This window comes from Chiloscyllium punctatum, chromosome 10, assembly GCF_047496795.1.
Source record: "Chiloscyllium punctatum isolate Juve2018m chromosome 10, sChiPun1.3, whole genome shotgun sequence".
Classification (NCBI taxonomy): Eukaryota; Metazoa; Chordata; class Chondrichthyes; order Orectolobiformes; family Hemiscylliidae; genus Chiloscyllium; species Chiloscyllium punctatum.
This window is the reverse complement of record NC_092748.1, coordinates 8549536-8566683: the sequence shown is the minus strand read 5'-3', so window position 1 is coordinate 8566683 and position 17148 is coordinate 8549536. Positions and strand designations below refer to the sequence as shown.

Here is a 17148-nt window from a genome sequence, read left to right as displayed (position 1 = left end):
CATATTTAAATTCCTTTGTGCCTGTGCCTCAATATCTCTAATTTTCTCCTGTCCAATAAGCTGCTTCCCCAAACTCTGTAACTTAGCCTACTTGTGCATCAATTTCTTTTTAGCAGTTCTACTTTCACCAGCGATGCTGTGCACTTTGTATGAAAGCAAATTACCGTGGATGCTGGAATCTGAAACCAAAAGAGAAAATGCTGGAAAATCTCAGCAGGTCTGGCAGCATCTGTAAGGAGAGAAAAGAGCTGACGTTTTGAGTCTAACTGACCCTTTGTCAAAGGGTCAGTTAGACTCAAAACATCAGTTCTTTACTCTCCTTCCAGATGCTGCTAGACCTGCTGAGATTTTTCCAGCATTTTGTCTTTTGGTCTCTGCACTTTGGAGTTCCCTTCTTAAGCCCACTTGTTCCTTCTCCCTTTCAAAGTTAGTTCCCAGACAAACTTTGTTTCTCCCTTCTTTTTGATGTCTGATGCTTTTTGATCACGCCTCTAAAGCATCTTAGTGTTTTTGTACATTGAAGGCACTAGATAAAGATACACTATCTTTGTCTAAAAGTACACCATTGTCAAACAAAAGATCTAAGAACTTCAATCCTTTTCACTCTGTTTCACATCTAAAATGGATGTTTTGGTAGCACCTGTTCAGTATTTAATCATTTATAATGTAGGTTATAGGAAAGACAAAGCCCCTGAGTTAGTTCTTGAAAATTAATGTGCAAGCTGGCATGTGGTGTTTGATACTGGCATGGCATTTCCAAGCACACTTTCCTTTTACCTCACAGGGTTTACCTTTGATTTCTCGCACTGTGGTGATGGGTGGATAATTTTGTGATCAGTGATGCTGAATGTTGTTTGGTGCACAGGCAGATTTGTATGTTGTCCTGCTGCTTATTGTTGGTGTTACCCGCACAGTACAGTGACCTGGTCTGGTGAGGAGGTGCAGCAACCACCTGAAAGTTACTGGGTGTTCTGCTGATCATTTACTTCTGAGGATTGCACAAACACTTAAGGTACCAAAAATAAAGCCACATTACTGTATTTCTTGTGTTTACCAAATTCTACTATGTGCTAGTTTCAGATAATCTGGTGAATAGTTGATTTGTTCTGAGCTAGAAGGTTTCAAAGATCAACAGTAGGCTATGCTGGACTAGCTGAGTTGAAATTATGGTGGCTCTGTACCCTAGGTCAGAGAAGAAATAATTGGGCTTCTCATTAAACCATGTCAGCCTAACAAAAGCCCAAAGTCATATGACAGCAGGTTCTAGTCCAGCAGGTTTATTTGAATTCACAAAATTTCGGAGTGCTACTCCTTCATTGGGTGAAGTGATGAAGACTTCTCCTGACAAAGGAGCAGCACTCCGAAATCTTGTGATTTCAAATAAACCCATTGGATTATAGCCTGGTGTTGTGCGACTTCTGACCTTGTCCACCACAGTCCAACACTGGCACCTCCACATCATAACAAGAGGCCTGTTAAGATGTTGAATCAACTCAGAAGTCAAGATCAGGCAATCCTGGGTGGCCAGCAGCCGTGTATCTGAGGTTGATGGCACATATATTTTTAGGGTATACAATCTAAGCCAATCAACCTCTCGTATATATTGTTGCTCATGATACCCTTTCAGTATCCTAGAATATGAAGATGATAACTAGGTGGTGACTGGAATCTTAAAATGAGGATTTCACAAAGTGATTGGTGAAGAGATTCCTTTTTATTTCAGTGATCTAGAAACAGGATAAAGCCATCCAACCCAAGAGCCTGTTCTGCCATTTGATTGAATTATGGCTGATCTGTATTTAATTCCATTTACCTGTCCTCTAATTTGGACTTCCCTTCAGAAGGCCTAATCTTTTGTCACCAGTGCACTCTCTTACAAAGTATAGCTGTTTTCTTGGCAAATTTATGGATTGTAACTTATGTTGTGTAAGTGTTTCTGCTGTCCTCAGAAATGTTTTACTTAATTTTGGATAAACTTGCACATTACCAACTAAAAGTGCAGCTTTCAGAGTGAAATATTTTTTTCGGATTAACTTTGCCTCATTAAGTAGCCTCATTTAATTATGTGATGGCATGCCTGTGATGTTAACTCTAGCTGCTGCATGTGGAAGCAAAGCAATTGGAAACAAAAGAATCAACTGTATCCTGATGTAACTGTAAAGATGTGTATTTTTCCTCACTAGCCTTCGTTACAAAGCTGACCAACACCACCTAATGTCAATAATGGGAGCGGGTGTGGCATGCCGCATAATGTTCTTGCTACAGGAGATTGTTGGAGGCTTGTCTTGTATGGTTATGGGTATTGTCAAGACTTGTCATTCCTACTAGCTTTCTAAGCATTTGTCACTTCACCTCATTAAATTTATTTTAGCACAGCATCTATAACCAATTCAAGTGTGGCAATAAATCTTGCCCCTCTAAAATGTGTTAAGTATAATATTGTAAAACTGGCGGCAGAAAAGAAAATTACCAAAGCTTTGCTCTCCTGTCTACCCAAGATTGTCTTGCAATGTCCTACTGGACTTCTTCTAAACATATCACATAAGGATCTATTTCAGTGATTCAAAAATTGAAAAATCTGGCACAATATGGGCTTTGTTGCTTTTCATGTTATGCAAGTGGACTTTGCTTTAAGCAGGAGGATTTGAACTAACAATTGTAATGTCAATCCAGAACTATTACTGCCAGAGGTTTAATATATTTGTGTGCTAAATGAAAATGAGGTTACATTTTTAGCCCATGCCAAACAATTATGTACTTTCACACTGAAAAGATGTATAGGCCAAGAATTAAGCGCGAGATTGGTAACATTTGAAACTGACATAGCTACATTTTTTTTGAATTACAAAAACTCGAGGTAGGTTTCTTTTGTCACCAATTCCATTTAATGTTTAGTAACCCACTTTCGGATCATTTGATTCCCACTGCTATTAATAGTATTTTAAAACTGAAATTTGCAGCTGCTGTTCCCTCAGAATGACCCCAATTGTCATAATATTACAGTTCTTAAATGTTAGTTAAATGCCAAGTCTTGATATGTTGGTTTTTCATCTTTATATTCCAATTTTGAGAACAGAGAGCTGGTGAATGAGTATTCCTGCCCTGGTCAGTATTCTTGCTAGTTGCATCTTAATAGTCTAATTGATGTTCCAGGTGTTTCAGGGGCGCCTGGATAGTCTAGCTGTTGCGACGATTCAAGCTTTGACTGCAGTGATGCACAAATCCCCAGCTGCTAAGGTAAGCTTAGTTCATAATCTTGTAAAAAATTAAAACAGAACTCTATCTCCAATTTGAATAACTTGAGTTTAAAGTACGTTTTACCCTCTTCCCAACCAACGCATTCCATTTTTCTCAGAGTAGTACTGCTCATTGCTCAGAGTAGTTTGCACATTGGGACTAGGAAGGGAAGTGACACTTGTGGAATGATGAAAGACCTTCTGCCCACCAGAATTATGCTGCCTCTTTGAATGTTATACAAAGTTTTTTTGGCTCTCACAGCCTTCTCATGAAAAGTTAGCTGAGATATGGAAGTCAATGCTGCAAGCTTCCAGCCTGCTGCTTCATTGTGGGGAGTTTTGCACTCCCATTGCACTGATTACTGAACCACTAATTTCCAGATTTTCTTCAAAGGGCTCCTTAAAGTGAGGAAACTATTTTTCAAAGATGCTTCATACCAGTTAAATGTATTTTAATTACTTTGCATTGAATTTTCCCACATTCTTTTTAAAATTGTGAAACCAGGAGGTGTTCAAAGAGCGTATTGGCTACACGCAACTGTATGAAGTTCTGAAGACTCTTGGCCAGCCGTCACGAGATCTATTGAAGGAGCTGATGAACATGGTGAGGCTCAGTGTTTCAGTTTGAACACTCGGGGTTTTGCACAATCTGAAGGTGACTTGACAAGTTTCTTTCATTAGCGTCAAGAGTTGGAATCTGAGGATTCACATCAGCAGAAATCCTGTAACTTCCATGTTTTTACAGTTTATTGTAATATTCATCTTGGTTAATAAGTTGTTTAATTCTTTATAGTTTTGTGCTCTCTTTTGCTCATGATTGTAATTTTGGCAATGTTTACAAATGGATTTTAATGAAACAAAATGAAAATCTTTCTTGGTCTTTTCTCTATCGGTTTAATTGTTTTTCTCAGGTACTGTTTTCTAGATCTTGTTTTTGTTTTAAACAACTTGTATCGTCATTGAGGCCTGTGTTCTCCGTCAGTCCTTGCCTTTTGCACACGTCCCAACTTCTTCTCCTTGCTCTGTTGGCTGGCTAGGCTGAAAACTCTGGAATTCCCTCCTTAAAACCTCATCATTACTCTCACACTCACTTTCGCTGTCTGTACACATGTAGGTACAGGTGAAAAACAGATCTTGGAGATTTACAGAGGATCATTCGGGAGGCTGAGGGGGTAATTGAGAGGAGTTACTGGGAGTTGGTCACTCCTAAGGCTCAGGACAAGGATAGATGGGTTACAGTTAGGGGGAGGAAAGGAGACAGACAGACAGTGCAGAGATCCCCTGTGGACATTCCCCTCAGCAATAAGTATACCGTTTTGGATACTGCTGGGGGGGGATGACCTACCAGAGGAAAGCCATAACAGTCAGTTCTCTGGCACTGAGCCTGACACTGTGGCAAAGAAGGGAAGGGGGCAGAATAGAAAAGTACTCGTGGTTGGGGACTCAATAGTTAGGGGAATCGACAGGAGATTTTGTGGTCAGGATCGGGATTCCCGGAAGGTATGTTGCCTCCCTGGTGCCAGGGTCCGGGAATAAGGTTCTAAAAGGGGAAGGCGAACAGCCAGAAATCGTGTTACATATTGTCACTAATGATGTAGCCAGGAAAAGGATCGAGGATATAAAAAGTGATTTCAGGGAGTTAGGATGGAAGCTGCAAAGCAAGCCGAGCAGTGAAGTGTTCTCTAGTTTACTACCGGTGCCACGAGATAGCGAGGCGAGGAACAGGGAGTGGGCGCAGCTTAACACGTGGCTGCGCAGCTGGTGTAGGAGGGAGGGCTTCAGATACGTAGATAATTGAGATGCCTTCTGGGGAAGGTGGGACCTGTACAAGAAGGATGGGTTGCATCTGAACTGGAAGGGGACCAATGTCATGGGTGGAAGGTTTGCTCGAGTAGTTTGAGAGGGTTTAAGCTAGTATGGCAGGGGGGTGGGAACCTGAGCTGTATACCGGAGGTGAGAGTTGATGCAGATGAGGCAATAGCAAGAGGTAGACCAGCTAGTGGGAAGGATTTTCCTGGGAAGGAACCAAGGGATCAGTAAAAGTGTGTTTGCTTTAACGCAAGGAGTATCAGGAATAAAAGTGACGAACTTAGAGCATGGATCAGTACCTGGTGCTATGATGGGTTTCTTCGGGGCAGGAATGGTTGCTGGATGTTCCAGGGTTTAGAGAATTTAAAAAGAATAGGGAGGTGGGAGAAAGAGGAGGGGGTGTAGCACTACTAATCAGACAGGGTATCACAGCTACAGAAGCTTCCATTGTCGAGGAAGATCTGCCTACTGAGTCAGTATGGGTGGAAATTAGGAACAACAAGGGAGCAGTCACCTCGTTAGGGGTTTACTACAGGCCCCCCAATAGCAGCAGGGAGATGGAAGAAAGCATAGGGATTTTGGAAAAGTGTGGACGTAGTAGGGTTGCTGTAATGGGTGACTTTAACTTTCCCAATATTGATTGGAACCTCCTTCGAGCAGAAGATTTGAACGGAGCTGTTTTTGTAAGGTGTGTTCAGGAGAGTTTCCTAACTCAGTACGTTGACAGGCCGACGAGGGGAGAGGCCATTCTAGATTTGGTGCTCAGAAACGAGCCGGGGCAGATATCAGATTTTGTGGTGGGAGAGCATTTTGGTGATAGTGACCACAACTGTCTCACATTCTACATAGCTATGGAGAAGGAGAGGATTAGGCAAAATGGGAGGATATTTAATTGGGGAAGAGGAAACTATGATGTGATTAGACATGAGTTAGGAAGCATGGATTGGGAGCAACTGTTCCATGGAGAAGGCACTATAGACATGTGGAGACTGTTTAAGGAACAGTTGTTGCAAGTGATGAATAAATATGTCCCTCTGAGACAGGCAAGAAGTGGTAAGATAAGGGAACCTTGGATGACGAGAGTGATGGAGCTTCTCGTCAAAAGGAAAAAGGTAGCTTACATAAGGCGGAGGAAGCTAGAGTCAAGCTTAGCTCTAGAGGATTACAGGCAGGCGAGGAAGAAGCTTAAAAATGGTCTGAGGAGAGCCAGGAGGGGGCACGAGAAAGGCTTGGCAGAACGGATTAGGGAGAACACAAAGGCATTTTACACTTATGTGAGGAATAAGAGAATGGTCAAAGAAAGAGTAGGGCCAATCAGGGATAGCATAGGGAATTTGTGTGTGGAGTCTGAGGAGGTAGAGGAAGCCCTAACTGGGTTTTTTGCTTCTGTCTTTACGAAAGAAATGAACTTTGTAGTGAATGAAACCTTTGAAGAGCAGGTGTGCATGCTGGAATGGATAGAGATAGATGAAGCTGATGTGCTGAAAATTTTGTCAAACATTAAGATTGACAAGTTGCCAGGCCCGGACCAGATTTGTCCTCGGCTGCTTTGGGAAACGAGAAATGCAATTGCTTCACCACTTGCGAAGATCTTTGCATCCTCGCTCTCCACTGGAGTCATACCTGAGGACTGGAGAGAGGCAACTGTAATTCCTCTCTTCAAGAAAGGAAATAGGGAAAATCCCCGGCAATTACAGACCAGTCAGTCTCACGTCTGTCATCTGCAAGGTGTTAGAAAGGATTCTGGGGGATAGGATTTATGACCATCTGGCAGAGCATGGCTTGATTAAATGCAGTCAATATGGCTTTGTGAGGGGCAGGTCATGCCTCACAAACCTTATCGAGTTCATTGAGAATGTGACTAGAAAAGTTGATGAGGGTCGAGCTGTGGATGTGGTGTATATGGACTTCAGCAAGGCATTTGATAAGGTTCCCCATGGTAGGCTCATTCAGAAGGTCAGGAGCAATGGGATTCAGGGGAACATAACTGTCTGGATACAGAATTGGCTGGCCAACAGAAGACAGCGAGTGGTAGTAGAAGGAAAATATTCTGCCTGGAAGTCTGCGGTGAGTGGTGTTCCACAGGGCTCTGTCCTTGGGCCTCTACTATTTGTAATTTTTATTAATGACTTGGATGAGGGGATTGAAGGATGGGTCAGCAAGTTTGCAGACGACACAAAGGTTGGTGGTGTTGTTGACAGTATAGAGGGCTGTTGTAGGCTGCAGCGGGACATTGACAGGATGCATAGATGGGCTGAGAGGTGGCAGATGGAGTTCAACCTGGATAAATGCGAGGTGATGCATTTTGGAAGGTTGAATTTGAAAGCTGAGTGCAGGATTAAGGATAGGATTCTTGGCAGTGTGGAGGAACAGAGGGATCTTGGTGTACAGATACATAGATCCCTTAAAATGGCCACCCAAGTGGACAGGGTTGTTAAGAAAGCATATGGTGTTTTGGCTTTCATTAACAGGGGGATTGGGTTTAAGAGTCGTGAGATCTTGTTGCAGCTCTATAAAACTTTGGTTAGACCGCACTTGGAATACTGCGTCCAGTTCTGGTCGTCCTATTATAGGAAAGATGTGGATGCTTTGGAGAGGGTTCAGAGGAGGTTTACCAGGATGCTGCCTGGACTGGAGGGCTTATCTTATGAAGAGAGGTTGACTGAGCTTGGACTTTTTTCATTGGAGAAAAAGAGGAGGAGAGGGGACCTAATTGAGGTATACAAGATAATGAGAGGCATAGATAGAGTTGATAGCCAGAGACCATTTCCCAGGACAGAAATGACTAACACGAGGGGTCATAGTTTTAAGCTGGTTGGCGGAAAGTATAGAGGGGATGTCAGAGGCGGGTTCTTTACACAGAGAGTTGTGAGAGCATGGAATGCGTTGCCAGCAGCAATTGTGGAAGCAAGGTCATTGGGGACATTTAAGAGACTACTGGACATGCATATGGTCACAGAAATTTGAGGGTGCATACATGAGGATCAGTGGTCGGCACAACATTGTGGGCTGAAGGGCTTGTTCTGTGCTGTATTGTTCTATGTAGGAGGGACGAAATTGACAGGACAGATTTGAAAACAAAGATGAGAATTTTAAAATCAGGCATGACCTAACCATTGTTAGCCCCACTGGAAATGATTAACACGTTACCTTGGGTCCACGGCAACAGACAAACTGTATCGTGATGCAGAGATGAATAAATGCACAGCTATCAGGTTTGGTCAATTTATGAAGCAGTCATGGAATTACATCAAATTGACTTTACAGAACAAGATGCCAGTTTATGAGGCCTGTGTTTTCAGCACCTTTCTCTATTATGTAGACAACTTCCAGCTATCAAGAAACAAAGTCAACAAATTTTATTTGTCCCGTTTCTGGGCATCTTGCAGAAGGACAAAATTAAAAATTCAGCAGCCTTTTCAAAGGCAAATCTTCCAGGTTTGCCTGTCATAAAGCAGAGGTGACTTAGCTAAGTTGGGCATATTTGCAGACTGTCACATACCCAAAGGTATTCTGCATGGGAGGGCCAGTGGACAAGCAGGATGTCCAAAGGTTCACTTCAAGGATACTTGTAAGCCTGACCTGAAGGACAGAAGCATTGATTTTTGCACCCTGGAGGCTGTCACTGACAACAGGGGAAAAGGATAGCATCATCTGGTACCGATGTGTTGGCACCATGATCATCATGACTTGGAAATAGGCACTAACACCAACATAATCTCTTCATGGGCACCACTTGTAGCAGAATCTACCCCTAACAGATTGGTGTCTTCATCCATTAGCTGAATTGCACTATGTGAAACTTCCTCACACCCAGCAAATGTGGTTTGCCACAAAATCATCATCTTATGTAGAAAGGTTGCTGCCTTTGCCTAAAACAGAGAGCTCAAAAGATTTTGTTTCATTCATTCATTGGCATTGACAGTTTTTGCCCGTCCCTAATTGCCACTGGAACTAACTGGCTATGAACATTTAAGAGTCAGCCACATTGCTGCAGATCTGGAGTCACATGTAGGCCAGACCAGGTAAGAATGCAAAATTTGTTTCTCTAAAGGGTATTAGAGAACCAGTTGGATTTTTACAAAGGTCCATGGCATTTAAACCCCAGTCCCCACAGCATTAGCCCAGATCTCTGGGTTACTAGTCAAGTGATAATACCATAGCCACTACCTTTGTGATGGGTGAATGGGAATTGGTGCATGTTTGGACATGGACAGCAGAATTTTGAATGTGCACAAGTTTAGGGAGAATAGAAAACAGGAGGCCAGCCAGAGGTGCATTAGAATAATCAAGTTTAGGGGTACCAGAGGCATGGATATAAATGTCCGTTTAAAGGTGATACTTAGAACCTACCCTTTTGAATCAGCTTCTGTTCACCTACTGTAATTTGCTTTTATATTTCTCAGTATTTAATTTTGTTTGATAATGCTCCTGTGAAGCGCTGGAGGATGTTTTACTCGATTAAATGTTGTTATTTAAACAGGTGCTGAAGGAAATAATCTAGCCCTCTCTCTTTTACATCCTGCCTACAGACACCTATGTATCTCCAATTTGCAAGTCCAACTTCATAAATTGAGATTGCTGTTAATGTGAAAACACTTTTATCACTTTGCTCATGCTGTAATGTCATTGGAATCAACATGCCATCAATGGATGGGGAATGAACTTCCTGAGGAAGTGGTGATACAGGCACAGTTACAGCATTTAAAAGACACTTAGAGAAGTAGGTGTATAGAAAACGTTTGAAGGGATATAGGTGAGGAGCAGGCAGGTGGGAATAGTTTGATTTAAGATTATGTTTGGCATGGACTGGTTGGACCAAAGGATCAGTTTCCATACTGTATGACTGCATGGATAATTAAATTCCTGTACCATCAAACAAAATGAATATGTCTTTCCAGTAACACATGACTCTATGATTTACACAAATGTAAATGCCATGATATTTGACGATTACCAGTATTACTCATTTAATTGGTATTTGATTGTATTGGTTGAAATGAATCAATATCTTTGAATAGTGATAGAATTACTCATTTATGCTGTCAAAAGCCTAACCTGAATAGCATGGACTACTTTTCCCATCACAGTAATTTTCTTGAGAAGTAAGTGGTTAGATTGCAGCTGGGTTTAATCTTTAAGGATACCATTTAATTCTGGATATCGCAGGTTGGTGATGCATTTACCAGTGCCCTTTAGCACTTATCTGTGTGCAGTTTGCAGGTGTGCATGCTTACATTTGTTAAAAAAAAATTCAGTCTCACTTGCTGTGTTATTTCCTGCTTGCAGGCAATTGAAGGTGAACATACCTCTGTTGGGATGCTGGGGATCAGCAATGTCCAGCCACTTCTACTCCTCATCCAATGGCTTCCTGAGCTGGATTCTTTCGAGCTGCAAATTTTTGTCTCTGATTGGCTGAAGAGGATCTGCTGCATTAACCGTCAAAGTCGCACATTTTGTGTGAATGCCAACACTGTGAGCCGTATCCTTGTGACTTTGAACTGTCATGTGAGGCTACATCGTACATGTGCGGAGAACCTAATTGGACTCCTAGGGTCATTAGGCAGCCAGTCACTGAGCTCAGGAGAGCTCTTGCAGTTGATGAGGTTATTAAGGGTGGACAATTCTAAAGAGGCCCATCCCTATGTTGCCCCTGTGACACGTGCAATACTGGGCATAGCCCGAAAGCAGGGCTTGGATAATGCACTACAGTACTTTAACCTATCCCACAGCATGGCGGGGATCATGGTACCCACTATTCAACGTTGGCCTGGCTATGCCTTTAGCTTCTATGCCTGGTTGTGTGTTGACCAGGGGCAAGAGGCCAGTGGAATAATTGGGAAAGGAAGCAAGAGGAAACAGTTGTACAGGTAGGACAAAGACAATTCAGTTGTAAAAAATTAACTTTTTTTTTCTGTCTTGCAGCAGAACTGTTTCAGATCTTCATTGTGCTGTTGTTAACCAATCCTCCCCTTCCTCGAAGATGGTGTTTGCCATTATAGGAATGGACAGCTCAGACCTTATGACTCATCATGCTTCTGTGGCTAGGGTTGCCAACCTCCTCTTCCCCCCCCCCCCCCCCCCCCCCCCCCCCCCCCTGCTTTGGCGCCTCTAAGAATTAGAGCAATTGCAAAACAAGAGACAGCCATTCGGCTCATGCTGGCTGTCTATAGGGAAATCCAGTTGGACCCATTCTGCCAGTCTATCCGTGTGACCCTGTTTGTTCATTGCCTTCAAGTGTCCATCCAGTTTTCTTTTGAAAGCATTCTTCATGTGTTTCATGTCATTAACATTTATGCTGAAAAAACAAGTTCTTTCTCACACCACTCCCTGTATTTATTGCCAAAATCTTTGAGTCTTCTCTTTGTGCCGTTAGCTGCTGGGAACAGCATTTGTTACCCCTACCTTCAGTGGTCATAGCTTCACAAGGACAGTTAGGAATGGGCAACAAATGCTGGCCTAGCTAATGACATGACATCTCGTAGAGGGAGAAATAAAAGTCTGTACATCTTGATTAAATTGCCTTTCAACCTCCCTTACTCCAGGGAGGATGACCTGAGGTGAAGTTCAGTTTTTGAGCTCTGCTGCAACCAATCTAGGATAAAAACCCATAGGGGCCCTTTCTCTGTTTTCAGTGAACGTTTTACTTATTAGAGATAGTGAGTGGGATCGAGACTGATTTTAGTGAGGTAGTTGGAAGCTGGAGATGATGAAATCTGCAGGAATCTCTCCAGTCAGAGGTAGTAATCTCACCTGCAGGAACCAGAATATTGAGCTTGTGCTTATCTGATCTGAATTGTGTTGATTCTTGTGATTAATTCTTTTTAACACTGTAACAAAACTGGATTTTAGATAGAGTCATAGAGTCGTACCGCACAGAAACAGACTCTTTGGTCCAACTAGTCCATGCTGACCAGATATCCTAACCTAATCTCGTCCCACCTGTCAGCACCCGGTCTATATCCCTCCAAACCCATCCTATTCATATACCCATCCAGATGCCTTTTAAATGCTGCAATTGTACCAGCCTCCACCACTTCCTCTGGTAGCTCATTCCATACACGTACCACCCTCTGCATTAAAAGGTTGCCCCTTAGGTCTCTTTTATATCTTTCCCCTCTCACCCTAAACCTATGCCCTCTTGTTCTGGACTCCCCCACCCCAGGGAAAAGACTTACACTATTTATCCTATCCAAGCCCCTCATGATTTTATAAACCTCCAAAATGTCTCCCCTCAGCCTCTGACTCTCCAGGGAAAACAGCCCCAGCCTGTTCAACCTCTCGCTACAGCTCAAATCCGCCAACCCTGGCAACATCCTTCTAAATCTTTTCAAGTTTCACAACTTCCTTCCGATAGGAAGAAGACCAGAATTGCATGCAATATTCCAAAAGTGGCCTAACTAATGTTCTGTACAGCTGCAACATGACCTCCCAACTCCTGTACTCAATACCCTGACCAATAAAGGAAAGCACACCAAATGGCTTCTTCACTATCTTATGTGCCTGCAACTTCACTTTCAAGGAGTTATGAACATGCACTCCAAGGTCTCTTTGTTCAGCAACACTCCCTAGGACCTTAACGTTAAGAGTATAAGTCCTGCTAAGATTTGCTTTCCTAAAATGCAGCATCTTGCATGTATCTAAATTAAACTCCATCTGCCACTACTTAGCCCATTGGTCTATTTGTTCAAGATCCCGTTGTACCCTTCTTCGTTATCCACTACACTCCTAATTTTGGTGTCATCTGCAAACCTATTAATTATACCTCCTATGTTCACATCCAAATCATTTATATAAATGACGAAAAGTAGTGGGCCCAGCACTGATCTTTGTGTTACTCCACTGGTCACAGGCCTCCAGTCTGAAGAACAACCCTCCACCAGCACCCTCTGTCTTCTACCTTCGAGCCAGTTCTGTATCCAAATAGCTAGTTCTCCCTGTATTCCATGAGATCTGACCTTGCTAACCAGTCTTCCAAGGGGAACCTTGTCAAGTGCCTTACTGAAGTCCATTTAGATCATGTCCACTGCTTAGTCGTCATCAATCCTCCTTTGTTACTTCTTCAAAAAACTCAATCAAGTTTGTGAGACATGATTTCCCATGCACAAAGCCATGTTGACTATCCCTAATCAGTCCTTGCCTTTCCAAATACATTTAAATCCTATCCCTCAGGATTCCCTCCAACAACTTTCCCACCACCATCGTCAGGCTCACCAATCTATGGCTTGTCCTTACCATGTTTCTTAAATAGTGGTATCGCGTTAGCCCTCATTATCCCATGTTAGCCTTGCGGCACCTCACCTATGGCTATCGATGATACAAATATCTCATCAAGGGGCCTTCCCCAACTTCCCAGCGTTCTGAGCTACACCTGATCAGGTCCTGGGGATTGATCCACTTTTATGCATTTGAAGACATCCAGCACTTCCTCCTCTGTAATATGGACATTTTGCAAGATGTCACCATCTATTTCCCTACATTCTATATCTTCCATGTCCTTTTCCACAGTAAATACTGATGCGAAATACTCATTTAGTAACTCCCCCATTTCCTGCAGCTCCACAAAGGCAACCTTGCTGATCTTTGAGGGGTCCTATTCTCTCCATAGTTACTCTATTGTCCTTAATGCATTTGTAAAACCTTTTGGATTCTCCTTAACTCTATTTTCCAAAGCTATCTCATGCCCCCTTTTTGATTTCCCTCTTAAGGATACTCCTACTGCTGTTACATTCTTCTAAGGATTCACTCGATTTCTGATACCTATACCTGACCAAAGTTTCCTTCTTTTCCTTAATCAAAACCTCAATTTATCTCATGATCTAGCATTCCCTGCACTTACCAGCCTTTCCTTCCATCCTATCTCTTTTTTTAAAGGCTTCCCATTTTCCAGCCATCCCTTTACCCATGCACATCAGTCCCAATCAGCTTTTGAAAGTTCTTGCCTAATACCATCAAAATTGGTCTTCCTCCAATTTAGAACTTCAACATTTAGATCCAATCTATCCTTTTCCATTGGTATTTTAAAACTAATATAATTATGGTCACTGGCCCCCAAAGTGCTCCCCCACTGACACCTCAGTCACCTGCCCTGCCTTATTTCCCAAGATTAGGTCAAGTTTCGCACCTTCTCTAGTAGGTACATCCACATACTGAATCAGAAAACTTTCTTGTACACACCTAACAAATTCCACTCCATCTGAACTCTTAACACTATGGCGGTCCCAGTCCATTTGGAAAGTTATAATCCCCTACCATAACCACCCTATTATTCTTACAGATAACTGAAATCTCCTTACAAATTTGTTTCTCAATTTCCTGCTGACTATTAAGGGGTCTATAATACAATCCCAATAAGATGATCATCTCTTTCTTATTTCTCAGTTCCAATAACTTACCTGGATGTATTCCCAGGAATATCCTCTCTAAGTATAGCCGTAATGCTATCCCTTATCGAAAAATCCACCCACCCTCCTCTCTTGCCCCTCTTTCTATCGTAAATGTAGCATTTGTATTCTGGAACGTTTAACTGCCAGTCCCGTCCATCCCATCGCAATGTTTTTGTAATTGCTGTGATATCCCAGTCCCATGTTCTTAACCATGCGCTGACTCATCTGCCTTCCCTGTTAGGCCTCTTGCATTGAAGTAAATGCAGTTTAATTTATCAGTCTTACCTTATTCTGTGCTTTGTTTCGTCCTGCCCTGAGTGTTTGACTCGTTCCCTTTCCCAACTGTACCAGTCTCAGATTGATCTCTTTGTTCACTATCTCCCTGCACTGCCCAGCCCCCACAACCTTACTCGTTTGAATTCTCCCAAGCAGCTCTTGCAAATCTCCCTGCCAGTATATTAGTTCCCTTCCAATTCAGGTGCAATCCATCCTTCTTGTACAGGTCACTTCTATCCCAAAAGAGATTCCAATGATCTAAACAAGTGAACCCTTCTCCCATGCACCAGCTCCTCAGCCATACATTCATCTGCCTTATCCTCCTACTGCTGCCGTCACTAGCTCGTAGCATCAGGAGTAATCCAGATATTACTGTTCTCAAGGACTTCCATTTTAAATTCCTGCCTAACTTTCTATATTGTGCCTTCAGAATCTTTTTCTCCTCCTATGCCGTGATGTCCTGCTGGTCCCTCTCCCCCTCGAGAACATTCAGAATTCTCTGACCAGTAAAGGAAAGCATACCAAACGCCTTCTTCACTATCCTATCTACCTGCGACTCCACTTTCAAGGAGCTATGGACCTTCACTCCAAGGTCTCTTTATCCAGCAACACTCCCCAGGACCTTACCATTAAGTGTATAAGTCCTGCTAAGATGCTTCCTTATCTAGCAAGGCCAAAACTTTGCACAGGGCTCCAAGCGTAGTCTCACAAAGTCCCCATAAAATTAAAGTCAAACTTCATCAGTGCTATACACCAGTCCCTTTATAATAAAAGCTAACCCACAGTTTACTTTCCTAATTGCTTTCTGCATTTACTTGTTAAATTTCTGACATTATTGTCACAAGGATACAAAAGTCCTTCTGTACACCAATATTTCTCACTCTCAAATTTACCTTGTCTGTTTTTCTTTCCAAAGTTGACAGCTTCACAAGCTTGCCCCACCTCGCCCATTATATTTCATTTACCATGTTCTTGCTCAGTCATTTGAACCATCGTTTACCCTTTTCCATCTCTTTGTACCTTCCTAACAACTTTCTTTCTCATCTGTTTGTCTAACTAGAAAAATTAGTCAAGTGTTGAGTCATGCTATGGAGAGAATGGAAGTATTGTGCTAAGTGGTCAGCTAAACTATGTATGATCTCCCAATTGTAACTTTGGGCCTGTTGATTCTAAGTACAAGTCGTTCTGCTATAATGCAAATTCTGTTGATGGGAATTGCTACAACATGAATTGGAAACATTGTTTCTCTAGCACGAACTTTTAAAGCATGTATTGGTTATAATGCGATTCCAGCCCCTTTAGTTTAAATAGTGCTTCTAATTTTGTGATTTTCTTACAACATGGGATTGCACAAGAATGGAACTACCGTGTTATAGCAGAGCTGACTGTTAGTATTCTTCACTTCAGTGAAGAGGAATCTCCATTCACATTCATGGGCAAGGGAATGATTGTCATTGGGGATTCACGAGAAAACTATCTCTTCTGACAAAAAGTAATTCATTAGAAATCATTGTCACCTCAATGTTATGGTCTCGCTGGTCCTGAAAACTAAACTAGTAACCCACAATGAACCCATCAACAATTTGTTGCTATGTTTGCCCAGCTCCACAGTGTTCCAGTATAAACCGTTTAGCCAGAAGTTGTTCTATCTTTTTAAGTTATTTTCATTTTTGAATGAAATCCGAAAGGATTTATTAAATGGTGTTTAATTTTAATTTAGCTGCTTGTTTGCAGGAGGCACAGGGTATTTGTTCACACTTACGAAGATCTTTGACTTGTCAATTAAAAATCACTACTTAAGCAGCTGAAAGGGCAAAATAAAGTGACTATCTTCAGGCTGACGATGCTTTTTACTTCAGAGCAAAAATAACTCCTTCTCTAGAGTTACAATGGTTTCATCCAAAACATTCCCACTGCCAAGCTGTTTTGTTACCTTGGAGCTGGTCATGTAGTTGTTGGTAGGCAGAAGGTCATTCTCATAACTAACTGGTCACTCCTTCACAGACCAACTAGCTACTTGCATCAGTCAAAGCTGTATTCATGCACACTCCTTATCTCCAGCTCATCTGCAAACTAATTTTCCATTGCTGCTTGAACAAGCAGCTGTGTAAACAATGCATACAATGAGTGTCAGGTTATTTGTTTTTTAAAAAAATGCAGCAATTCTTTAATAATCCTTTGTTTTTAAAACTGTTCTTTTCCCATTTCGGTCAATAATCAAAAATGCAGAAAAATAAAAAAAGGTATGGTCTTTATAGTGAAGATTGTGGCTTTTATTTATATAAATAGTGCAAAGCTAAAGAGCACAATGTAAAATGTATTTTTATGCACAATTAGAGAAACTATTGTGGTTGCTAAGATTTAATCCATTCCGTATCAGCAGTCTAGTATGAAGCTGGGAATTGGTGTGTTGTAGCATTGAAGAGGATTTACTAAACTCA

At 42.0% G+C, this 17148-nt stretch overlaps 1 protein-coding gene across 7 annotated transcripts in view; it reads left to right on the top strand.

Moving 5' to 3' along the window:
- nbeal1 (neurobeachin-like 1) overlaps window positions 1-17148 on the top strand; it is a 239843-nt gene that overhangs the window by 129360 nt on the left and 93335 nt on the right. For all 7 annotated transcript variants that reach the window (XM_072578456.1, XM_072578458.1, XM_072578459.1 and 4 more), the window contains 3 exons: window positions 3154-3237; window positions 3742-3840; window positions 10335-10915. In XM_072578456.1, the coding sequence (XP_072434557.1) occupies window positions 3154-3237; window positions 3742-3840; window positions 10335-10915 (764 nt within the window). The remainder of the gene's footprint in view (window positions 1-3153; window positions 3238-3741; window positions 3841-10334; window positions 10916-17148) is intronic.